General features: G+C 40.1%; 2 protein-coding genes across 2 annotated transcripts; both read left to right on the top strand.

Annotated features, from left to right (window-relative positions):
* The first annotated feature begins 16097 nt into the window (after positions 1-16097).
* LOC116761133 (protein HP-25 homolog 1-like) lies at positions 16098-18835 on the top strand. The gene is given in 4 exon segments (XM_032646918.1): positions 16098-16149; positions 17068-17205; positions 18385-18537; positions 18540-18835. Coding segments are annotated over 4 exon segments (639 nt in total).
* A 1525-nt stretch (positions 18836-20360) lies between these two features.
* LOC116761132 (protein HP-25 homolog 2-like) lies at positions 20361-23535 on the top strand. Its single transcript, XM_032646915.1, has 2 exons — positions 20361-20387; positions 23125-23535. The coding sequence occupies exons 1-2, from the start codon at positions 20361-20363 to the stop codon at positions 23533-23535; spliced, it is 438 nt and encodes a 145-aa protein (XP_032502806.1).
* Positions 23536-26602: the final 3067 nt, after the last annotated feature.

Raw genomic sequence — 26602 nt, 5'->3', positions numbered from 1 at the left:
TACCAAAAATGAGATACTTAGGTTAAATCTGGCAAAATACGTATAATATATATATCAGGAAAACTGCAAAACTGCCATGAAAAAAAATCAAAGAAGATAAATGGAGAAATATTCCATGTTCATGCATTGGTAGACCCAATATTGTTAAGATGTCAATTCATCCCAGCTTGATCTATAATTCAACATAGTTCCAACCCAAATCCCAGTAACCTCTCATATGGGTATCAACACACTGATCTAAAGTTTGTAATAGAAGGTGAAAGACATAGAGAAACACAATACTGAAGAAGCAAAACAAAGCTGGAGGACCCAGGCTACCCAACTTCAAGGCTTATTATAAAGCTACAATAAACAAGACAGTGTGGCTGCATGTGGAGAAGCTTATGTGGTTTGTACCTCCCACTAGCACCAGAGGAAAGGAGCATCTGGACTTTATTATCAGCTTTCCCAGATGTGAAGCAGGAAGAGAAAAGGGAGGAATGAGGCTTAAAAACTATCAGCAAACATCAAAAAATGGGGCTTCCCTGGTGGCGCAGTGGTTGAGAATCCGCCTGCCAATGCAGGGGATACGGCTTCGAGCCCTGGTCCGGGAAGATCCCACATGCCACGGAGCGGTTGGGCCCGTGCGCCATGGCTACTGAGCCTGCGCTCGAGAGCCCACGAGCTACAACTGCTGAGGCCCGTGTGCCTAGAGCCCGTGCTCCGCAGCGGGAGAGGCCACTGCGGTGAGAGGCCCGCACACTGCAGCGAGGAGTGGCCCCCGCTCGCTGCAACTAGAGAAAGCCCATGTGCAGCAACAAAGACCCAACGTGGCCAAAAATAAATAAAATAAATTAACCCCCACAAAAAAAAATGAATAAAAAAGGGAAAAAATTGAGTCAGACTCCCCCCCTTTTTTTTGGCCGTACCTCGTGGTATGCAGCATCTTAGTTTCCCGACCAGGGATCGAACCCATGCCCCCTACAGTGGAAGCACAGAGTCCTAACCACTGGACCTCCTTATTATAAATAAGTCATGTGGATAATATGTATCCTTGATAGGATGTGATGAAAATGACACTCTACCTTTGTAGTCTTCCTGCCCCCAATCCATAACACTCTCTAATCATGAGGAAAACATTAAACAAATCTCAGTTGAGGAACATTCTACAAAATACTTGATCAGTACTCTTGAAAACTGTCAGTGTTGTCAAAAACAAGAGAAGTCTGAGAATCTACCACAGCCAAGAGGAACCAAAAGGAGACAGACAATTAGATGCAATGTGGTGTATTGGATGGAGTCCTGGAAAAGAAGAAGGACTCTAGGAAAAAAAAAAATAAGGAAATCTGAAGAAAGTATGGGCTTTGGTTAATGTAATATAAAATAAAAACCAAACAAAATGAATTCACCACCTTTGGAGGATGAAAGGAAATCAATAAAACTGGCAAATAAAAGAAAAACAGTCAAGCATTTGTTCTGCCTTTCTTATATGAATTATACCCCTGGGTAGCCAAATACTAGATGAAGAGTAGAGTCTCATTATCAAATTATTCCAACTACCAAATGAAAAAGATCATAGACAATCAAAAAGTAGACAAAGAGTTGACTGTCTTTATCAAGTTATTCCAACTAATACATGAAAAAACATATTATAGAACATAGAATAACACTGTTTTGAAACAGCAATGAATTAATGGATCTGGACACCTAGCATCAGTACCTACTAATATCACAAAAAGAAACAATACCATTTGTAGTGTTGTCAAAAGGATTGAACCTGAGTCTGGTTGAGCCTGTGGATTCATCCACTAATGTGTAAGTGGTACACAGAGAACAGAGAAATATTGTGACCTGCATGATGAGTGGGTAATCAACAAAAGCCAGGTAAAAAATAGTCATGGTAGTCATGGTATTGTAATGGCATTTCAAGAGATAATGCATGAGTAATAATAATAGCTAGACAGACATTGTTTTTCCTATGTGGTGTTCACGTATTAACATTAACGACACTAACTTATGTATACTACACATTGGACTTCAAATAATGGTTGTTTTTGTCCCCGGTGATTAAGTTCTCACGGTTCCCAGTTCTTTGACCTACACAAATTTCTCATCCAGGAGCTTGCTTTCACTGCCTCCTGATCTGAGATTAGATACAGCAAGAAAGTATTCAAAGAGTAGTAAAGGAGCAAGGAAAATCACACCCTTGAGGTTTGGTTTTACCTGTAGCAGCAGCTATTGCCATAAGAGATATCTCTGATAGAAACTCGGGGGGGGGGGGTGACCAGGATTCTAGAATCTTCCTAGTCCAAACTCTGGAGCTAGTCAGGGTAGGTGACCTCAAATCCTGCTTGTGGTTGAACATTAATCTTATTGTGAACCCAGGTTGGATTGCATGAAAATATTTAAATATTGAAGAGGTGACTTCAAACCTTTAAGAAGTTCTTGCTACAGTGGAGTGCTAACAGGGGCCCCTGCTTCAGATTTAACAGCTGGAGTAACACAGGGGTCCTTCACATTGGGAGAAGCCAGCCCAAGAAGAACTAAGTCTCTTTGTCTGAGAATCACTGGTAGGGACCTGATGAAGCTGCAGGAAGGGATGGTCCAGTTGCCTGGTCCCTAGGAGAGGGTGGATTAGGAATAACCGGACTTAATAGGGCACTGAAACCTCCAATGTTGATGTGGAATTTTCTACATATTATTTCTAGGGGCTTCTGCTTTGGGGGACAGGAAAAATACATAAATAAAAGACAAACAGCCCAGGCTGCTTTTTGTTATTTGCTTAAATATAAGGCATGTTTACAAAAAGGATATAAGGGTAAATTTTTTTAAAGGATCTAAGGCTGAGCACCTGGGGATGGGAAAGGGCAGGACCATATAGTATAGGCATTCATTCATTTATTAACTCATTCAAATAATGGTCCAGGCTCAGACTAGGATTCAGATCCTACCCCTTTTTCTTTCTGGCTCTCTGGTTTTGGATTGGTCATTATAACTTTCTGAATCTCAATTTTCTTATTCGTAATTGTGGGCCAAGAACTAATCTCTTATATAATTGAAATGGAAATTTGATTTAAAAAATAAAGTTTCTAGTATTGTGCCCTGTGCAAAATTGGCAATACTTAGGAGCCTCTGTTAATAATAATTCATATAATAGGCCAATGTTATTTATTAAGTGTTCATTATGTTCAGTTGATAAAGAGATGGATAAAAAAGGAGATAAATAATATTGAGTGAAATAGCATTTGTAAATGAGTAGTGATTTCAGTCTGGTGGTTCATAACAGAACAGAGGAATTAATAAAGAGCCAGCTAAACTGTAGAGTTTAACATGCTCAATTAGCTGATAAGTGGCACAGCTGTCATTTGGAGCCAAGTATGTCTGATTCCAGAGCCAATGTATAATTTTGACAGACCAAGCTTTAATTCTACCCACACAGATTGCATAAGCAAATGACTCCTCTTTGCTTTCTTGTTCTAGGTGTGTGGAGATTCACTATGTCTCTTCTGATAGCAAATACTTTCATTGAGTAAGTTGAATGCTATGGACCTCCAGGGCCTCCTGGACCTCTGGGGCCTCTTGGAGTTGCAGGTCCTAGAAGTAAGAAAGCCTTTTCTTCTGTCTCTTACTTTCCCCTCCCCCTTTCTCTTTGGGTAAAATGTCATAATCTTCATGGTATTGATAGCAAGTAAGAATAGAAAGAATCTGGAGAAACTTATGGACTGCACAAAGGGCTTCTTTAGCAGAGTGTTCGTTAGCCCAAACCACAGGTCTTATGAAGACTATGGAATCTGACCTGAAAGTCCAGACCCAGGTTGTTACTTAAGGCAACACTGCTCCGTAAGGGTAAGTCAATGTAGTGGAGATGTCAAGAGAACTCATAGTTGCAGAGGTGGAATCAGGCATCAGGACAGTCTTTCTAGTTAAGAGGGGAAAAAAAGGAGCTAGTGGAACCTTATAGCACATAGTACTATATGAGAAGGTGTGCATTTGATCACAAAGACTGTACCAAGTCCAGATATTATGGGAAAGTCGGCACTCAGTAAGCCCTGGGTATGCTTATGCTCTAGATCCTTCCCCCTGGTTACAACACGGGGTCCCTGGTGTGCTGCTTGTCTTTGCTGTGTGGGCTCAAAGTGGATGAGTCAGAGTCAAGGTTCTCCAAGTGTTGTCCACAGACCAGCAGCACCAGCTTCACATGAGATATTCTTATAAAATCAAATTTCAGTCTCTACCCCAGATCTAGTCTATGAGAAACTCTGGAGGTGAGCAATCTGTGTTTTAATAAGGCCTCCATGTGAATCTGATGCATGCCAAAGTTTAAGAACCACTCAGAATGGGGAGGCTTTATAAACTGCTGCTTGCAGCTGAGTAAGACTGAGTCAAAGGCTCCCCCATCCCCCAGAGAATCTCACATATTTTGAAAAATTTCTTATAGGGCCATTATTGTCATTGAATATCCATGGGCCCCTATCCTAGGATCAAATGTCTAAGATTTAGTGATTCAGAGGTTTGTTTTTCCTGAAAATAAGAGACCCAGGCTCTTGGATTCAAGAATAGTGTCATGAAGTAAATTGCAGACCCATAAAGTAAGGGGAAAAGAAAAAGTACAGTAAAATGATTTGACACTGCCTCTTTATTATGACATTATCCTAAAATCTTATTAGGAGCATAGATCACAGTCCAAAACTTAGAGGCCAGCAGTTATAATCATAAGAGCAAACATAATATTTAATGCTAACTTTTTTCCAGTACAGACCAACGAGAGTATATATCATGACTTGCTTTTGTGGATGATGAAAAAATGGACCCTTACAAATGTTAAGAAACTCGACCAGGGATGAGATATGACCTACACTATTTCCTTTATAAGCCAAAGCTCACACTCTTAACTAAGGTAGCATCTTAATCCCCACAGGAAGGCTAATGGAAAATTGACATTCCGATTGATGCATAGCTTGCTCAGATAAAAGTGAAAGAAGTTCCCCGGGGGGCAGGGATAGGGTGGCTAGTGGATAACAAGCTCAAGTTTCCAAGCTCTGAATAAGGATCACCAAATACAAAACTGCAACAGTCCTGAAGTGGTCAGTACTGGCCTAAGTATAGCATAGCAGTCCTCGAGACTTCGCTCCAGGGAAGGTTCAGCATCTGGATCCAGGAATGCCAGACAAAAATAGAGCAAGTACAGGACAAGTATTGAGGACTCTGATAGCACAGGGGGAGCTAGGACAGGAATTGAAACTCTAGATGTTAGAGTCTAGACAGAACAACTTGCAGAGCAGTGCATCTCAAGTTCAGTGTGTGAAATCACACCACCACCAGTGCATTCTGGAAGGATACACGCTCCTCTAAGGTATCAGTTTCTCATAGATTGTTCTGTGTTCCTCCTAGGTCCTGCAGAATTCCTGGAAATTACTATTTCGACTTTGATGTAGAGCTTCGCCACTGCAAGGTGAAGGTTTGGCTAATGACGAACCAAAGCCAAGTTTTAGAAAAGGATCTGATCACCAAAAAAGTGTAAGTTAATATCTCTGTTGCTATAATTATGCTTCTGAAAAAGGGGGACAAGGTGTGGCTAGAAGCAGAAGTTGAAACTGAGAAACCAAACAAGCAGAAGTCACTGTCTATTTCTCAGGTTTCCTGAATTCGTCCCTGAAACTAAGCCTCATGTGAGTCTGCAGCCTGAAAAGGAATAAAGCCAGTTTCTAATTTCTGAAATCTTGGATTTCTTTCATTCCCCATTCTGAGAAAAATAATTGCATGAAAAAAAAGGCATTTCTGCTTTCATTAAAGCTGGGGCTTGAAAGATGGAATCAGGAAATTAACTTGTTCAAACAACCCCATCCTCAAGACCAAGGCCATTCCTATTTATACCATCCCGACTAGAGCTGTTGCCGAAATATCGGCTTCCCTGTACACCAATGCTGAACAAAAACATGGAGACAGATTTTGGAGGAAAAGAGAGATGGCTTTATTTTTCTGCCAGGCAGAAGGGGGAACACAGCTGAAGAGGTGAAGTTTTATGTTTTGATTTGAGCGCACTAATGTCTAACATCTAAAGTCTGTTACCAAGTGCTGGAGCCAAAATGGGAAGTGCTTCCTCTAAGGTTCCACCCCAACCTGGGAACCCTTACGGAAATTTTTAAATGAGTAGTCGACCAATAGCTATGATCCAATGACAAAGAAAAATGGCTTGAAAATGGGTCTCCTACAATTAGATCTTTATTGCCACAGGATGAGAAAAATGGACTGAGGTTCCCTTATGTTCAGGACTTTATGCCCCTTTTATTATAATCCTACTCTAGGTGGCTCCATAATCAAAGGCCTGAGGAATCAGAAAATAAAAAACAACAACACTCTCCTGACATTCTAAATGATCCTCTTCTAACTTCTCCCAACTCTCAGGGGAAGAGAGGAACCAAGCTTCCCCCACTCCTGCAAGTTCCCTCACTCCTTCAGATTTTTCTGACCAAACGAAGACCCCACCTCCCCAGAGGGACAATCCCTGTTGGGACAACATTTTATCAGCCAGTCTACCCTATCTGGTTTAAATTTTAGCTATGAAACCATGACCACAGAAAGAAAAAGATGATTTTTGACAGTATGGCCACAATATTCTTTAGACTCTGGAGAAAATTGGTTAAAATAAAACTGTTCTTAAAATTGCAAAACGAATTCTTTTTGCATGTGCAATTAGAAAAAGCTAGCTTGTTAAAATACTTTTCTTCAAAATTCTGACCCTGAGAGAACAAAAATATGCCTAGGACAAAGCTTGAAGTTAACTCTTATCATGTCCTTGAGCTACAAACATAGCCCACTTTGCCTGAGACTTCAGCCTTGGGTTAATTAATAGAACTTCAAGCCAAGAAAAACAAAAAAAAAAACAAAAAACGGCAAAGAGACGTTTTAAATCTCAAGTGGAAACTATGAGATCTCTGTCTGTCTGGATATATGTGTATGTCTCAGTGTGTGTTTTTGTCTTTGAATAATGTTACTGAGGTTAGTTTGTAAATGAGCTCTATTTAATTGGCTTAAAAGAAAAGTAAGCACGTACAAATCAAACAATTCTAAATATAAGAAAAATTAAATAAATTTCAGGTTCACATGAACTGGGAAATATTCAATATTAAATTAATACCTGGTATTTTTTTTTTTGTAAATTTATTTATTTATTTATTTTGGCTGTGTTGGATCTTCGTTGCTGCGCACAGGCTTTCTCTAGTTGGGGTGAACGGGGGCTACTGTTCATTGCGGTGCTCGGGTTTCCCATTGCAGTGGCTTCTCTTGTTGTGGAGCACGGGCTCTAGGCACGTGGGCTCAGTAGTTGTGGCTTGTGGGCTCTAGAGCTCAGGCTCAGTAGTTATGGTGCATGGGCTTAGTTGCTCCACAGCATGTGGGGTCTTCCCAGGCCAGGGCTCAAACCCGTGTCCCTTGCATTGGTAGGCAGATTCTTAACCACTGCACCACCAGGGAAGCCCCTTTTAAAATCTTTTATTGTTACTTTGGCTAAGTGAATAACTATTGTTTCACAGTGATGTATGATCTTATCTGACTGAGTGTTTAAAACCCTTTTGATTTTTTTGATAAAACTTCCCAAATCAAATTGTGATGAAGTTTCTTTGACCTCTAGCTAACTTTGGGGTGCTTCAAAGGGCCCCTGAAACATCCCAAAGAGAGATATTACATTAATTTGGTTCATTTGGTTATGTTAAAAGTACACAGGAAGTATTGTCAAATGTGTAATAAATCTTCTTAGGTTATATTGTATGGTAATTGTTACTAATGTAAATATTCTAGAAATTATATGGAGTTTCAAAAAAATTCTAATATGTCCTGATAAAATGTTATCAGTCATAATTCTAGTTATCTTAAGTGTCATATATTACAACAGTAACCAAGTTACCTTGTTAATTACATTGTAATCAGATTTTAAACTTGCCTTAAGTCTTTTGTCATTATAGACACTTTCGGTTTCACTCTGATGCCTTTGCAGAAATGCTTCCTCTTCAAGATTTATAAAAAGGACTTTTGGGGCTTCCCTGGTGGCGCAGTGGTTGAGAATCTGCCTGCCAGTACAGGGCACACGGGTTCGAGCCCTGGTCTGGGAAGATCGCACATGCCGCGGAGCAACTGGGCCCGTGAGCCACAACTACTGAGCCTGCGCGTCTGGAGCCTGTGCTCCACCACAACAAGAGAGGCTGCGATAGTGAGAGGCCCGCGTACCGCAATGAAGAGTGGCCCCCTCTTGCCGCAACTAGAGAAATCCCTCACACAGAAATGAAGACCCAACACAGCCAAAAATAAATTAATTAATAATAAAAAGAAAGAAAAAGAAAAAGGACTTTTGGATAAATACAAGTTTCTGACTTTCAGACCATAATGCTAAACTGGGTATAAAGAAGCTCTTCTCCTCAAGCTACTTATGGTTTACAGCAACTTGGTAATTTACACCTATGGGTAAAATTAAAACATTTATCTTTTCTCTCTATCTACTCCCTCCAGAGATTGGAAACTCTTAGGTCCCCAGCACCTTTATCAGATAAATTAGGAAGGCTACCTCACTAACAGGTACAGAAATCTCAAGGTATTTTTGGGACCTTGAAAAGGGAGGAATTCACCTAGATCTGGTAAGCGAAATCTGTGACAAGCCCTTAGTGTGACTTTCCTGAGAGGTCTTTTAAAAGTTCAGTCTGAGATTCCTTATAAAAGTTTCAGCAAGCAAAAAGCCTATATGATCAATTACAGTTATATAAATCATCAGGCCAAGTTTATTGAGACCAGTCTGAAATTTGGTTCTCCCTCTCTGTTAAGAGAACAAAGTTTTCTTGGAATGCTGCTTTAATGACAGACTATGTAAATTTCTTTGCCTTTAAGTGATTTACATTTGCTTGTAAAATCTTTTGTTACTTTGGTAAAGTAAATAAGTATTATTTCACAATGGTCTGTGAAGATTATGGCACATGTAGGTAAAGTTCATTCTGCTTCTACAAAAATTAACCCCTCAGTGTCAGACTTTTGCCCTCCTGATGTCCTTAAAACATGACAACAGTCTACCCCTAAATCAGGGAATTTAAAATGGGTAAACATTAGCTGTCAAACAAGCAGGGCTATGGAAAATCCAAGACTGCTGCTTGGCTTTTTCCAGCTCCATGACAAACTTCATTTTTTATTTGATGGGATAAAGCCTTCCCTGGCTGCAGGGTTAATGACCTTACAATGAAGTAAAAATATTATGTTTTACTGAATATTAAGTTCTAGTTTTGTGAATTAAGGTCTGTGTTTACCAAGACTCACTTCCCAGATAGTTCCTTGCTGTTATGTTATATTGCTAAAAAGTTTAATTGAATTATTAAAGGACACTCTAAGTTTGTATCTAAAGCTTATCTCAGTAATCTATCTTTGGATGAAGATCAGATGGCCCATGACCTACAACCAGGGGATTATACATACTGGAAAAGACATAATTTAAAGGACTATCTCCAAACTGGATGGAAGTACCCTTATCAGGTACTCTTAACTAGCTCATACACAGTAAAACTAAAGGGAACAGGTGACCTCAAAATCACCTTAAAACAATGCTCAAACAGAGGAGAAGCTACACTCACACCAGGATGAGAAAAAGACATCAGAAGTAGACAGCTTACCAAAGGTCCTGGACCTGACTCATCTGCTCATTTATAATGTTTTCTCGACTTCTTGGACCTTTGCATATGAATCAAATGTTTTTCTATCATAGGCATGATCCTATGCTCGTTTTAAAAATCCGTCCAATTGTTGGGTTTGTGGCCAATTACCCATGTCTAGTACTTCTGGGTTACTTGAGTGGATTTATCCACTCCAAGGCTCTAATTGGTTGACTCTTAGGAAATTTATCTTAAAAGGAAAATTATAGTCTTGTTCAGGCCACTACTGATATTACTAGATGAGATCCCCTCACCCGACCAATTAACAATGCCTGCTCTGACCCTGACCATAAATATGAATTCTCCTCTATTACTCAAAGTTCAATCAGAGCAATAATCAAAATTTCAGCCAAGGAATAAAGCCTCCCACAATTATGGGATGGATTTATGTAATTAACACCAGGCTATGGTAATTTAAGTTTAAAGGGTCCTCTATGCTGGGAACAATTAAATCATACTAAGGATAATCAGTCTAGTAACACTAGGAAACTGGGCTGAGTACCTTACGGACAATGCCAATTATAATTTCCCTGAAGAATAGGGATTGGTACAAAAGAGACTAAGTCAGACGACCTGGGATACACTGGGCTGTACTCAATGGACGTTCTTGGCTTAATTCTTACTTATGACTTTATTAATACTGCCAGCTATGTTATTTGTATTCTGCCTATTTCAAAAAATTATTGTTTCTTATGCTACCAAGTGTGTGACTGAGCCTCTGATAAAATGATGATGTATAGTTTCATGTGAGATCAATGATTGCAGTAGTCTGACTCTAGATATGAGAAGAAGCAACAAGAGGGAGTATTGTCCTGGACCATAAGAGACTAGGAAGACTGGTAGTCCAGAGACTTTTGGATACGAGTAAAGGCCTAGACCAGTAATAGCACATGGAATGGCCTATCAGCAAAATCTTCGCCAGACCTGGGAATGAGCATTCCTAGCAACATGGAACAAAATGGTCATGAAATGCCCCAAACCATGGTTGAAATTATGACCATAAAGGGGCCCTGCTGACTGAAAACTGACACTTGCCATCTACTTCTACAAGGATTAAATCATGAGGTGCTGTAGCTGGCGACCTTCAACACCCCCTACAAGGAGTTCAGGGTGGAGATCTGAAATGAGGCCCTCTGTGCTCCGGGAAAAACTCACAGGACAGGCCTTCAGAGAGTTAAATACTTTTGGGAGAAGATTTTATGAGCCCCAATTCTTGCATCTTCTCATACCTAGAGAAACACTTCATTAACGGTGACACTATGGTGTGATTTTAGGCAAGTCCTTTTATTGCTAAGAACTTGAGTTTTCTGAGCTGTGTTAGATTTGGGATGTCACCAGCCATTCTCAAAACCATGTCTGCTGGCAGCTGGTAAGTGCAACCTTACTTCTTAAAGGTCTCCTCTTGTAACTGTTGTACTTTTAGATGATAAAATTACTTTAGATCATTTGTTAACAAAAAGAGAAAACACATGTAGTGACCAATAGCTCCTGTTATTTATATGTTAATACCACATCAAAGGTTAACACCTACTTCGATGAAACTAGATAACCGGCTACCTGGCTACAAGTCTCCCCAAAGTGCCAGGCCTAGACTGGGTTTCAGGCTTATTCTCCTAAAAAGAAATGAGATCTATTTTGTCTATTAATGTTTAGGTTGTCACTCCTCCAAATACTTCTAACAGGGTCTGTTACACCTACATCAATCACACTGAGCTAATAGAAGAGGACATAAACTTATATATATGAACACACCAAATGGCTCCATTCCTTTAGACAGGGTAACCCAAGCGCTGACTCTATCTAGATCAGGATCAAAATTACTACCAAATGTAACACGGCTCTTAATCCTGCATGGGCCCTCAGCTACAATAATTCTTTTACTAATCTTTGGCCTCTGTTTTTTTAAACTACTTGTTAAATTCTGTCTCTTCTGGATTACAATAGGATCACATCAAGATAATGGTGATGCAGAGATTCCGGCCATTTCTCAGAACAGATCCTGCCAAAACAACAACAGAAGTCACCCTGGGGCCCTTAATAAGACAGGGCAAGAGCTCCGTGACCCCAACTAGGTAGGGTCTACGAGCCCCATGCCAGCCTGAAGAAGCTACAGAAGACAGATCATCGTCCCTCATCCTCCCAATAAGGATTTCTTGGGGTTCACGTCTCTCAGGGGGGGATTTGAAATAGGAGATAGATGGGCCCCTGGGCCGGACAGCTGATGTTTGTTAAGTGGAGGAAAACTGAAGCTTTGTCCTCAGCAAGACAAGAATGACACCTGTTTCCCTTCCTCCATTGATATGGAGAAAATGAACTAGCAGTGGGGAATTTGTTGCAGCAAAAATAGAAATGAAGTTTTCCCTCTCTTGAGAACAAGGAAAATAAAGGGAACAGTGAACAAGCTAGAGAAGAAACATAACCTGGCCTGAAAGAGTTAATCACTCCTAGTTGTTTTTTTCTTTTTTTTTTTAACTGTTACTAATCTGTAGTCTGTAACTAGATTTGTACATCACAAAGCTAACCTATTACTCTTTAGCACTATGTGAATTACATCCTACACTCCCTTGTAGCAAATCACCCCTTGTAGCATTTGCATTTCAGAAAAAAGGATCGCAAGCGGATAACCCAGAGACAAAGGGACCCAATTACCAGGCTGCCTGACTGCCAGCTGTGACTGTTTTGAAATAATGCAAGAAGAAGAATGCAAGACCTTCACTACTTTGATCCTTATCATATACCCCAGACTGCAAGCCCCATGTATAAAGTCTTCTCCGATTCCCAAAGGAGGGGGGGACACAGTTCTTGAGGCGCTAGCCTGCTGTGTCTTCCCTTCTGCCTGGCAGAAAAATAAAGCCTTCTCTCTCTTCCTCATATATACACTACCAAATGTAAGGTAGATAGCTAGTGGCAAGGAGCCGCATAGCACAGGGAGATCAGCTCGGTGCTTTGTGACCACCTAGAGGGGTGGGATAGGGAGGGTGGGAGGGAGGGAGAGGTATGGGAACATATGTATAACTGATTAACTTTGTTATAAAGCAGAAACTAACACACCATTGTAAAGCAATTATACTCTAATAAAGATGTTAAAAAAAAATCTCTATCTCCGTATTTCTGTTCGGCATTGGTGCACAGGGAAGCCGATATTTCGGCAACAGAGTTCATTGGACCCCAATTCATCCATTTTGGGAAAATGTGATCAATGTACTCTCTCCACTTGCCCTAGTCACATCCTATCTTTTTTCAGAGTTTTTATGTGCCTGAAGATCTTATTCTCTGTACATTCTTCCATGTAAATAATTTTCTGTTACTCACCCCATAGGCTCTGTCAAGCTTATTTGCACTGCTGAAGGGGGCTGAGGCAAAACTGGACTTTTCCCTTTCCAATGATAAAGGGTAAGTGATTGTGATCATTCCTGTTTTTGAAACATGAGAATGATTTAAAATATTGTATTAGAAAAAGTGACAATAGCTGCTATAACAGATCCACTTATAAATCTCAGTAGCTGAACACAGTGCTCACAAAAATTCTGCAAGGGTATTTCTGAAAAAAAGGGTGAATCTCTTCCAAGTGGTAAGAGAACCAAGGTCCTTCCTTCTTGTGGATGTGCATCTTCTTCAGCATTGCTTCTAGGTTCTCCACTTTCAAAGTAGCAGAGGAGAAAGGAAGATGGATGGGAATACATGGGAGAAATCTATGGACAAGTCTTTCAAGTGGCTCCCATTCTGAGTGCCGATACTGTGTGGGTTGGAAGCCAGTTGTATGGTCCCTACTAACTGCAAGGTGAAGAGAGTTTACATATGCAACCAAGATAAAGGAGAAGCAGTTTGGGTGAACAGCTATCCAGTCTCTGATATAGAGATAGAGATAGAGATATACATCTATCTATACGTATACAGATATTCTATTCACCTTAATAGCATTTCAAAGCTAACGCTATGTTAAGAAAGATACAAGGCTGAGTTTAGAGGGGAAACCTGATGCCAGAGAAGTAAAAGGAAATTAAGACACAGGAGCTGCTTTTTCCCCACAGAAGGCATTTTCCAATATGTTCATACATGAGCAGCCATTTAGTCACTTTATGGGACAATGAGGATAGAAGTAGTGACCCAGGAACTCTCCAAGTTGGGGAGTCTCATGAAAAACCCTCCAAGGACTAAGCTCTCCAAGGATTAGACCAAGATAAGAAAGAAACAGAACTAAATCTTCTAAATTTTTCCAACTAGAAGGGAATAGAGGGAATGTGTAAAGGGAATAATATTGCCTTGGTTTCAAGTGAAGCAAATGCAAATGGAAATACAATGTAACTGCTATGTAAATAGTTGTAAATACAATGTAAATGCAATGTAAATACAGTTGACCCTTGAATAACACCAGTTTGACCTTTGATTTTAAATGAAATTAATGTCAAACCATTCAAATTAAATCAAGGTCATTATGACATAAATAAAACAATGGAGAGTGAGAAAATCCATTATATTTTTCAATTATGTTTTAAAATTTTAAACTATAATGCTCATAATCAAACCAGCAGTATAATACATTGCTCTACATGTTAAAATTTTCTTTGTCTCTTTACCATTCTTAGTATCTGTCTCCGTTTCTATTTTTCTTTGTCTTGATTTTATCCCCAATTGTGTTTCACTGTGACTATCCCTGTGTTTACTGTTTATTCCCATTGAGGCTGTTTTCTCTCCCTTTCCAGATCTCTCTTGACTTATGTCCTTCTTGATCATCCTTGTTCATTATCTTCCAACTGAGTTTACTTCCCTAGCTTCAACAATATCAACTGATATGATATAAAGTATGTTTTGTTTTTGTTTTTGTTTTTTTTTAAAGAAGATGTTGCGGGTAGCAGTTTATTTATTTATTTTTGCTGTGTTGGGTCTTCGTTTCTGTGCGAGGGCTTTCTCTAGTTGCAGCGAGCGGGGGCCACTCTTCATTGCGGTGCGTGGGCCTCTCACCATCGCGGCCTCTCTTGTTGCGGAGCACAGGCTCCAGACGCGCAGGCTCAGTAGTTGTGGCTCACGGGCCTAGTTGCTCTGCGGCATGTGCGATCTTCCCAGACCAGGGCTCAAACCCGTGTCCCCTGCACTGGCAGGCAGATTCTCAACCACTGCGCCACCAGGGAAGCCCCTACAGTATGTTTTTGATAGTATCTATTGTTATTAATTATTAATGTTTGAAATATCCGATCAGTGTTTTTAAAGCATTTTAGTTGTTTGCCTCCCCCTGCATACAACTCTTTTATCTCTGTCTCTCAAACTTCCTCTGATTCCACAAAGAATTTGTAGGAGTTTGCCCGAATTCACATATTATCATAGGACAATATAAACAAATACAGGAGTATAGATTTTTTTAAGAAAACTTATAGCAAAGCCCAAAACAAGTAGGCTAAAATGAGGACTGAAGGAAATAAGGTGTAGGTATCAAGACAGTTTTTGAAATTTAGATGAAAATTTGTATCCAAGATTTATGATGAAGAAATACAGAACAAAACATTGTCACTTATGCAAATTATATTAATATAGTTTGTGAAGGTCATGCCTACTTCTTTCTTGAGGGTCTTGAACTTAGGGCAAGAGGAAATCATTTTCCTGGATTTTCATTTATGGACACCAAGTAAGTTAAGCCACAAAGTCCTCATCAACTTTCCTCATCACAATAAATTCAATGAAAGATTTCCTTTTACAGTCAGTTTATTGTCCTAGCATCATATTTTTAGAATAATGCTAGTTTAGCTTAGCAAAATCAACTGAATGTATGATTTTAATTTAATTCTCTGTGTGGCCTTTGTGTGTTTGTATGTATATATGTGTGAGTGTGTGTGTGTATCTATTTTGGGATCAGCAGGAATGGAATGGGGGAGTCAGTGACTGTAAAAAAAAGTTGTTGCCCACTTATATCCACCAAGACATAGACAATCCAGCACCATATTTGTGTGAAAGAACAAATCACCCAAGAGTCTGGAGATGTGCATTTCAATGGTGGTTCCATCCTCAAAAACTAAGAGCCTGGAGAAAGTACAGCCATCACCTTTTCTAGGCCTCAGTTTCTCCTCTACATGATTGCATGTGATACCAAGCCCCCCACTATTTCATGGAGGAGTTTGGGAAATGTGAAGCAATGGAATGTGTCAAAATGTCCAAGATATCCTCACAGCTGTTTTTAAATTGTTTTGAGATATATCCTTAGTTTTCATGTAATAGATTGTCAAAACTCTTTGAATTAACATTCTCGCTGGTTTTAAAATCAGAATAGCACTCTCCCTGTAAGATAGCAAGAAGAATAAAAGTAATAAGGAATAATTTTAAAGATACATATATAAAGATATATAAAGTACCTGCTAGACTCCAGACAAAGAATATGCACATATCTTCTTGAAACTTTAAAACTATTAAACAAGGCAAGCAGATGCTCCCAGCAACCTTCTATAGATGTGGCTGGGAGAGAAGTTAGGTGACTGCCCTAAGGTCGCCCAGAATGGAGGTAACGATGCTAGGATTTGAATCCACATCCTCTGACTTTAAAAATATGCCCATAAATTAGCATACTGCCTTTCATAAGTTAACTTCAGCTTTGGAAGAGCATCTTTTGAATCAGAAATTAAGGCCAAAAAGTGATGACTATCTTTCTTGAATTAGAAAGGATAGTCTAAAAGTTATGGTTACTGACCGATAATTTAACAGTTAGAAGCACTCTACTTTCAAGAGCATATTAATCATGTTAAAGTTGATTGTGTTTCTTGACACAGATTTCTGTCGTTGTTGCATACATTTGTAAGCCATAAAAGTTGATCTTATTGGCTTGGTACTTCAAAGTGGAATGAAGGCTACTGCACTAAGTAAAAGTTTTAGGGTGGTGGGAAGTAACAGTTGGCTAATTCAGTATCTGGCATTTGTCGATTCATTTACCATCAAAGAACGATTTGTCATATATCTTCTAGGTTCGAAGCCCATCCAAGAGATAAAGCAATAAGACAATATAAAATAACACATAGGCAAATCGGGTGCTTATTCATCATCATGAGAAGATTAATCACACCAATTATTTAAAGATCACTGCTAAACAGATGGCAGGAGGCTCTGAGTCCATGAGAGAGGAACTCTGGGGTTTGCATGAGATTGAAAAAGCAGCATGGGTTTCAAATAGGATGAGTTAGCCAATTTTCTTGGATTTTGCTGTGTTTGACTTGAAAGCATCTCAATTCAAAGTGCCTCCCAATCTTGTCTGTATGAGTCACAGCATTGATACATGTCGCATTTCATGGAACTAAAGACCAAAATAACATCAATTTCTTGGAACTGTGAACCATAACTTGACAAAATTTATAGCACAATCTCTTTAAGAGAGGCTGATCCATCTTCCAAACTATTTGAAACTTCATTGATTTTTCTTCTGCTTCAGGTTTCTGGATTTTAGCTTTATTTGTCCTGTTACTTGTGGCCGATGTCAAATCTTCAGCAGATTCTCAGCTATGTGAACCTTGTGGACCCCGAGGACCTCCAAGACCCAGGGGTCCTCCAGGGCTACTTGGTTTAGCAGGTGGAAAAATAAATGCAATTGCTCTCTTAGCCTCTCATAGTTTCTCTTTGACTGCAATGTTCATAGATTCAGTGAAATCTTCCAGGTGATCTGATGAGAATATTGATCATTGTGGTAAGTCATTTCTTGGTAACAAATGACCATGGTCTCTTTTTCTGAACTCTTAAGAGTCATAGGATTCGTCTACTAAGATGGCTTCCAACCACCAAGAAATCTGTGTGCTCAAACACCTCTTTAGACACACTGGATGTACAGTCCAAATTGAGACATAACTCCATCTCTAGACTAGTGTAAAGCACTCCTATTGGTGTCATACAGTGTAGGCGTAAGCCGAGGTTCATACAGTGATACCAGAGTCATGTGGGCAGCAGATACATTGACTTACTGTTCTCTTGTCATCTGCTGAGAGGTATGCTGGGCTAAGCTCCCACAGAGATCCCATCAGCTTTGAATACTTGTACTGAACCTCTAAAGCAAAGGTTTTGAAATCTGGCTGAGCATCAGAATCACATGTTAAACATGTACGTTCCTAGTCTCCATCCTCAGAGATTCCTCTAAAGGCCCGCAGTGTAGACTGGCCCTGAGTAACTGGGGAACAGGGGTGGGATGGTGTTCCACAACTGGTTCTAATAAACAGGTATATTTGGATACCACTGTTCAAAATTCCCATTTAGTTCTGGCAATAGTATGATCCCTGGATTTGTCTGGGTAACTTCCAATAGTGATCCTTAATACTCAGCCTTATAGTAAAGATATATATATATATATATATACTAATATATAATTCATATACTAATTCATTCAGTTATTCACTTATTGAACATACTTTGAGTGCTAATTTTACAACTGATACTGAGTATGACATTTAGAAGGAAAATTAAGTAAGATGCCTCGTTCCCAGTATGGATAAGGAGACAGTCACTTAAGGGAGGGATTACAATTCTTTGTGGTAATTCTTTATACCTATGGTAACAATCAATACCAGATGTGGTACAAGGAGATAGAACTTTTCCAAATCTGGAGGAGACAAGAGAGCCTTCTGGAAGCAGTGATGCTTGAGCTAGGCTCTGACCAGTGAGAAGAAGGGTAGGAAGGAAGAAGCAATTCATGTATTAATACTTTGAAAAATACAAAACCTTAAATTCTATCATTCTTTTTTCTGCTTATTTTGAGATCTAGGACCCCCAGGTGTAACAGGACCAAGAGGTATACCTGGGGTGCCTGGAGCAGTTGAGAAACGCCCCTGTCTACCTCAATCTGCCTTTTCCGTCAAGCTGAGTGGGCCTCTCCCAGGACCCTCCCAGCCCATTGTCTTCCAGGAAGTTCTGTACAACTGTCACTTGACCTGGCCACTGGAGTGTTCACCTGCGGCGTCCCCAGTGTGTACCACTTTGGCTTTGACATTGCGTTGTTTCAGAATGCTGTCAAGGTGAGTCTCATGCGGAATGGCATCCAGATCTGGGACAAATGAGCAAAGGCCAAGGACAGCCATGAGCAAGCTTCAAGAAGTCCCATCTTGCAGCTGGAGAAAGGGGACAGGGTCTGGCTGGAGTCTAAGCTGGACAAAGAAGAATCTGAAAAAGGAACTACTCACACTGTGCTTTATGGGTTTTTGCTCAATGGAAATTAGGACAGCTAGGGGTACGTGCATGGTTCTCTCCCTCATGTAACACTGAATTTAAGAAAAGAAGCCTCCTACTCCTCTCATCCCAAATGGTTCCTCTAGGATGAAGAGCTCACAAAATCAGTAATGACCAAGTTGAACAAAGTGAATGTATTACCAATCGCTGAAACCAGTAAAGACTCATGGTTCATCAATTTGTCAATAATTTCTTATTTGTGATTCCCAAAATTCAAGATCCTAGGTGGCAAAAATGTGGGGAGGGGCATCCCTGGCAGTCCAGTGGTTAAGACTTCACCTTCCAATGCAGGGGGTGTGGGTTCGATCCCTGGTCGGGGAGCTAAGTTCCCACATGCCTCCCGGCCAAAACGAAAACATAAAACAGAAGCAATATTGGGACAAATTCAATAAAGACTTTAAAAAAATGGTCCACGTCAAATAAAAAATCTTTTTAAAAATGTGGGGAAAAAAAGAGTGAGGTAGGAAGCTGCCCAGCCATGTTGTTGTTAAATATACCAGGAAAACCCTCATTCAGCTCCCTTTTGAAGCCTGCCCCCCCCTCACCCCCAGAGGACAAAAACTTTGCTCAAACTCTCAAATCTATTCTGAGAATTAAGGATATAAATATAGAAGTAAATATCTCTGGCAGAGATGTCAAGTTTGCTTAAAAGACCAAATGAAGACGCTCTTCATCAGATGAGTCTCCTAAAGCATAACTGGATGGGTGATAGAGGTGAGGGAATTTCTGTGGCTTCAGAGTTTTCAGATTAATTATTAATTTACTTCAGGCTGCTACTTACCCAATATCCCTTCTTCTACCGATTTTTATTCTAGCTAAATTCGTTTGCTTTGCCTCAACGAACCCGGTTAAAAAATGTAATTTGACCAGCTTCTGTTACGTTCAGGGTGGCCATAAAAAACACCATCCTTTCTGGTGAGATGTAAGCGCATGGTCCTTGCAGGAGTCGTATTTAAAAGGGAAAAGACTCAACTGGCTTATGTCTTTGGCCCTTGGCCTCTGCCCTTTGCTTTCTCCATTTCTGCTCTGAAGAGTGAAGATGCAGGTCTTACAGCTGCAACAGCCATCCTGCAGGCATCAAATCAAAGCCCCATATTCCATGCTGGAGCAGGAGGATAAAAGTAACCACATTGTTTTGTACACTGACATGAGCATCTAAGCCAACTTCGTACTACTAATGACCAGACTTTTAAAAAAATATTGGTGGGTTTTGTTTCTTTATTATTGAATTATAACTTAAATATAGTAAAATGCAGAAATCTAAAGTACACAGCTTGATTAATTTTATATGCATACAAACATGGACCCACCATCCAGATTGATGCATAGAACATTTCTACCATCCCAGAAGTCTCCTTTGTGCCCTTCCGGTCCACAACTACATCTGCAGCATTGAATCTATTATTCTGACTTTCAGCATCATTTATCAGTTATCTTTGCCTATTCCTGTACTTTATATGAGTGATATAATCCAATATAAAATCTTTTGTGTCTAGTCTTTTTTTACTCATCCTAATGCCTGTGAAATCCATCCACACTGTGGTAACAGTAGTGAAGTATTTCATTGAATGGAAATGGCCAGTATTCCATTGTAAATATGCCGCCATTTATTTATTTACTCTTCTGCTGATGGATAGTAGAGTGACTTTGTGATTGACCTTTTCACGCAATATAATGAACTTAAGATCCATCTAATAAGGAGAAAAATCACAGACTCAGGATGGTATCACTTGCACTAAAGCCCATGATACCAAACCTAGATTTAATACCTAACCTAATTGTAGTTTCAACCTTCCTCAAAAATGTAATCTTAATCAGCCAGTTTGGAATTTTTTGGTCAGTACCAATGAGGTAACCTGTCACGTTGGCCCTCTCCATCCTCCAAAGGAATTGGCATGATAACGTCCTCACCATTTCCTTCCCCCCAAAAAGATGTCCTGGCCCAAAATAACCCTTTCCATTCATTCCTTTGCTAATGACTTCCTTGCCCCACTCTGCTTTCTAAACCTTCTACTTTGTACCTCTCCTTGGAGCACCCTTCTAATTGCTAGATGGGATGCTACCCAATTCAGGAATCACCTAACAAAGCCAATTATATCTTCAAATTTACTAGATTGAATTTTTTTTAACACATTGAAGCTGCTCTGAATATCAATAATTTTTTTCTTTTTGGTTGTTCACTAGTATTCCATTATATGATGTATCACAGTTTGTTCCTCCATTCACTCATCGAAGTCCATTTGGTTTGTTTCCAGTTTGGTGCTATAACAAATAAAACTATTAGAAACATTTATGCATAGGCTTTTGCAGAGCCATACATTTTCATTTCTCTATGATAAATACCCAGGAGTGGGATTGCTGGTTGTAGTTTTTAGCATACATATCCTATACATGTCTTGTTAGACTTTTACACAAGTATGTCATTTCTTCAGAGCCATAATACACGGTATTGTGTTTTTCGTTTCTATTTCCAATGGTTCACTGCTATATACAGAAATATGATTGATTTTTGTGTGTGTTGACCTTGTATCCTGTAACCTTGCATAACTCACTGATTAGTGCTAGGAGTTTCTTTTGTAGATTCCTTGAATTTTTTTTTTAACATCTATATTGGAGTATAATTGCTCTACAATGGTTGTTAGTTTCTGCTTTATAACAAAGTGAATCAGCCATACATATATGTATATCTCCATATCTCCTCCCTCTTGTGTCTCCCTCCCACCCTCCCTATCCCATTCCTCTAGGTGGTCTGAAAGCACTGAGATGATGTCCCTGTGCTATGTGACTCCTTCCCACTAGCTATCTATTTTACATTTGGTAGTGTATATATGTCCACGCCACTCTCTCACTTCGTCCCAGCTTACCCTTCCCCCTCCCCGTGTCCTCAAGTCCATTCTCTATGTCTGTGTCTCTATTCCTGTCCTGCCCCTAGGTTCTTCAGAACCATGTATATATATATTTTTAGATTCCATATATAAATCCGTATGTGTTAGCATATGGTATTTGTTTTTCTCTTTCTGACTTACTTCACTCTGTATGACAGATTCTAGGTCCATCCACCTCACTACAAATAACTCAATTTCATTTCTTTCTTTCTCCACAGATAACATTTAAATTGGTATACTCTTAACTGTGGCATAATTACTCTGTGCTCACCCATAATTAACACTGGTATACTAGTGAGTTTCCTGCAAATTCAAGGGCAAAATGGTATCGTAGAAAACAGTTTAGAATAAGCTATTAGGAGCTTTTCCCTCAATTCTGAGAACTCATTCTGCCATCTCATCCTCACTGGAAACTATTCACCAATTTGATCCTGCATCAGTGATTCCTCTACCTGATTGTGCATCAAAATCATCTGTGGACATTGTTTAATGTTCAGGTTCCTGGATTCATCCCCTTGAAATTCCAATTCAGGTGGTCACTGCATTATTACCTGAGACACTCTCATACACAGTCCAGCTGGGGAGACATTGCTCTAACAGCCCCTTTTATCTCTGGAATAATACAATTCCTAGATCTCCTTGTGTCATTGTTTTCCAAGAGTAATCCTTACTTGGTGTTTGTGATAATAAAAACATGATCACACCTATGAAATGAATTGAAAGGGCAATTCAAGCAATTATTTATTCAATCATTGCTTCCAAAAACATACTATGCTTATCAACTCGACCCTGGATACCATATAATGGCGCTTTAGGAACAAAATTAAGTAGGGCACTGGCTCTTCATCTAATTAAGGAAACAAAATAGGTACATAATGGGAGAGATTACTATTCAGTGTAGCAAATGCTACAATCAAAGTTAACACTGGATTCTGCTACTATAATGGCAGAGAGGAAAGACTTCCTGGGAAAAGTGATGCATAGATGATCTTTGAAGGGCAAGTGTTAAGTTAGTGGGGGGGGGGAGGTAATGTGGAAAGAAATTTATGGACTGTGAAATGCATGAACTTCAAATCTCTATCCTCCTTCTGTTTACCTTGGCCTTACCCCCAAGGCCCTCCAAGACCATGAGGAATTCCTGGGATTCCTGGAGACATTAAGAATTGTTCATCTAGGGCTTTCCTGGTGGCGCAGTGGTTGAGAGTCCACCTGCCAATGCAGGAGACACAGGTTCGTGACCCGGTCCGGGAGGATCCCACATGCCGCGGAGCAGCTGGGCCCGTGAGCCATGGTCACTGAGCCTGCGCGTCCGGAGCCCGTGCTCCGCAACAGGAGAGGCCACAACAGTGAGAGGCCTGCGTGCCGCAAAAAAGACAAATAAATAAAAAATAAAGAATTGTTCATCTCCCCCCAAATCTGCCTTTGCAGTGAAGGTGAGTGATCCCCTCCCAGCCCTCTCCCAGCCCATTGTCTTCAAGGAAGCCCTGCATAACGACCAGGACCGCTTCAATCTTACCACGGGAGTGTTCACCTACACCGTCCCAGGCGTGTACCACTTTGGCTTTGACATTGAGCTGTTCCAGCATGCTATGAAGTTAGGGCTCATGAAGAATGGCACCCAAGTCCTGGAGAAGGAAGCCCAGGACAAGGACAATTATAGGCATGTTTCTGGAAATGTCAGCTTGCAGCTGACGATGGGAGACAGAGTCTGGCTGGAATCCAAGCTAGACACAGCAGAGAGTGAGAAAGGACTGACTGAAAGTATGTTCTTTGGGTGTTTGCTCTATGGAAATTATACTGGCTAAGGGGTAACAGCACACTTAAATTCCTCAAGTGGTCCTAAATTTCACAGCAGACTTCCCTTCCCCCCGGATACTTTTCAGTGACTGTTGAATGAATAACATTAAGAATGCCCAATTTACCTATGTGAAAGTAACCCTAAAAAACAGTCAAGATTAATTATCCATTAATTGGTCAACAGTTTCTTATTGAAAGCCCATCAAATTTCATGTATTCTGCTATATCCAAGGAACTTCAGGAAGAGCATATGTCAGGAAATCAGAGCTGGTGGAGGCTGGGGGAACCAGGAAAGTCCTCATGCCTTTTCCTGTCTATGTGTGAACATTTTTCACCAGAGGAAAAAATAGCCTTGACCACAGCCCCCAACACCACTTCAATTTCACAATTTACAGTATAGCTAGGAAAGCAAATATCCCTGAGAGATGAAGAAAAATTGCTTAAAGTCACACTAAGCAGTGAATACAAACTACCAAGTACATATTTTGCATTTGATTCATAATGCGTACGTTGATGATGGTTTGACCAAGGAACGAGGATACGGATTGAGGGAACAATTTCTGTTGCTTAATACTTTTCAGAAAGAGAAAAACAAATATCGTATACTAACGCATATAGGTAGAATCTAGAAAAATGGTACAGATGAACCAGTTTGCAAGGCAGAAATAGAGACACAGATATAGAGAACAAACATATGGACACCAAGGGGGGAAAGCGGTTGGAGGTTTGGTGGTGGTGGGATGAATTGGGAGATTGGGATTGACATATATATACTAATATGTATAAAATAGATAACTAATAAGAACCTGCTGTATAAAAATTAAATTAAATTAAAAAAAAACTTTTCAGACCCTGCTAGTTGCCTATGCAGTACCCATTCTACCACTTCTTGTTTAATTTATTTCTAACAGACCTCAAACTTTGGGTTGTCAATGAACCTAGTTAAGGGCAGGATCTTCAGCCTCTTTGCAAAGCATGGGTGGCATGTGATACCATCTGAAGAATGAAATGTAATCAGGTGGGGCTTCCTGGGTGATTCTTTAAAAGGTAAATCCTCAAGTGACTTGTTTCTTTGTATTTTTATCCTTTGCCTTCTGCTCTTCCCTCTTCAACCATCAATCCCCCTCCCCCACCCCAAGAAGATGCAATGCCTGGGGCAGAAGCAGCCATTTGACAAACTTGAGAACAAAAGACACATACGCTAAGCAGGCTGAGGGAGTAGGATAGAAGCAGATCAGGTCCTTAATAATTTCCTTGCACAGACACACCAGACCTACATATGAGAATAATAACCACTGATTTTATTAAGCCAGTGCAGACTGGTTTCTGTTAGATGTAACCAAATGCAACCCTGATATACTTGTTCTTTTCCTTCACAGACTTGCTCTCTCCTAGAGACTTCACCTACCCCCCACTCCCCTTACTCTTTCCCCTTTTTCTTCCATCATCTATTAAACATCTATGTTTAATATGCTGAGAAACTATCTTTAAGCCTTGAAGGTCCCAATCTAGTTCATACACAGACATGAGAGCTAGTCACAGCTCTGTAATGTGTTACCAGAGGAGATCAGAGATCAGTGATATACCCAGAGGCTTCCTCAGGGTCACTGTACCAAAGTACCCAAAACTGAGTTCATGGCTGCTTCTTCCTCCAACACCTCATGTATTTCCATTGTTTTCTTTCCCCATGAACAGCATTACCAACCACTGACTGATGCCACCCACCTCCCTCTTGTCACCTCCCCAATCCAATCTGTCACCGAGCAAAATCAATTTACATTTTTACATTCCCACAAGCAATACCATCATCTTCCCCTGTCACTGTGCTAACTGATGGACCAGTCCTCCACTCTGTGCCTCTTTGATTGGATTTATCCCATCCCAGCAGCCAATGCTCATTGCACAAAAGAAAATGTTATCATATTCATCCCTGATTAAAATCATTTCATGGTTTCTCATTTTTCTTCAGATAAAAATTAAATAGTTATTGCATATTTGAAAATTGCAAAGAGAGTAAATCCTAAAAGTTCTTGTCACAAGAAAACAAATTCTGTACCTACGTATGATAACAGCTGTTAAGTAGACTTATTGTGGTGATCATTTCACAATATATATACAAATATTGAAGCATTTTGTTGTACACCTGAAAATAATATAATGTTTATGCCAATTATACCTCAATAAAAAATAAATGATTAATATGGTTTACTTTATACCTCTTCATCATTTTTTCCTACCACACCTTTCCTTACTGGATGGTTTCCAGGTACACTGAATTTTTAGTCCCTCAAATAATGTATGGTCCCTGGACCATACTGCCATAGGGCATTTGCACTGGTTCATCCCTCTGCCTAGGTCACTTATCTCCATAGCCACCAATACTTTTTGTTCCCAGTCAGATTTCAGAACTACCTTTGTTAGACCCAAACGGTCTATGAGGGATTCCAACTCGCCCAAGAATCGCCAAGAGTCGAGAGCCGCTGCAACACGCAAGAGGTTTATTAGGAGCCGATGCACCGGGGTTCCCTGAACCTCACGCAGGAGGCCGATGGGGAACCCCTAAAAGCGGAATCACATACTTTTTATAGGTTTATTTACTCATAGGGCGGGTATATTCTCACAATGATTGGGTAAATGTGGTGACTTTTGAATTCATTGGCTTAGGAACTTTTGCCCCACCTTCTGGCCGTTACAGTTGTTTGTTCATTGTGGCGGTTAGGGCGTATACGTGTTACGGGCAACTGGAAAATTACCCGCTGGCTGGAAAGTCCCCGTCAACTGAAAAACTCCAAGAATTGGTTTCGATAGGGAGAAGAATTGGTTTCGATAGGGAGAAGGAGTGGCGCACGATAGGGAGAAGAATTGGTTTCGATAGGGAGAAGGAGTGGCGCAAGAGGTTGGTTTACGGGAACAAGTGAGGGGGTGGAAAGTCCCTAAAGGCCCCACACCTTCTTGAGAAAGGAATGGATTAATAAAGTAACTGGCCAAGTGGCCCTTTCATGCATTCTTACATTATGACCTTCTTCTTACCTGTTTGTAGCAATGGCCACAGCTCTATTTCTACATTTTCAAAAT

This window comes from Phocoena sinus, chromosome 10 (genome assembly GCF_008692025.1).
Source record: "Phocoena sinus isolate mPhoSin1 chromosome 10, mPhoSin1.pri, whole genome shotgun sequence".
In the NCBI taxonomy this organism is placed as follows: Eukaryota; Metazoa; Chordata; class Mammalia; order Artiodactyla; family Phocoenidae; genus Phocoena; species Phocoena sinus.
This window is presented reverse-complemented; position numbering and strand designations above follow the sequence as displayed.

Bases quoted from the DNA above. Each gene is read 5' to 3' on its own strand.
- LOC116761132 (XM_032646915.1), top strand. From the start codon at position 20,361: ATGCCTGTGAAATCCATCCACACTGTG. The intron at 20,388-23,124 runs GTAACAGTAGTG...TAAAAAATAAAG, and splicing joins TGAAATCCATCCACACTGTG to AATTGTTCATCTCCCCCCAA.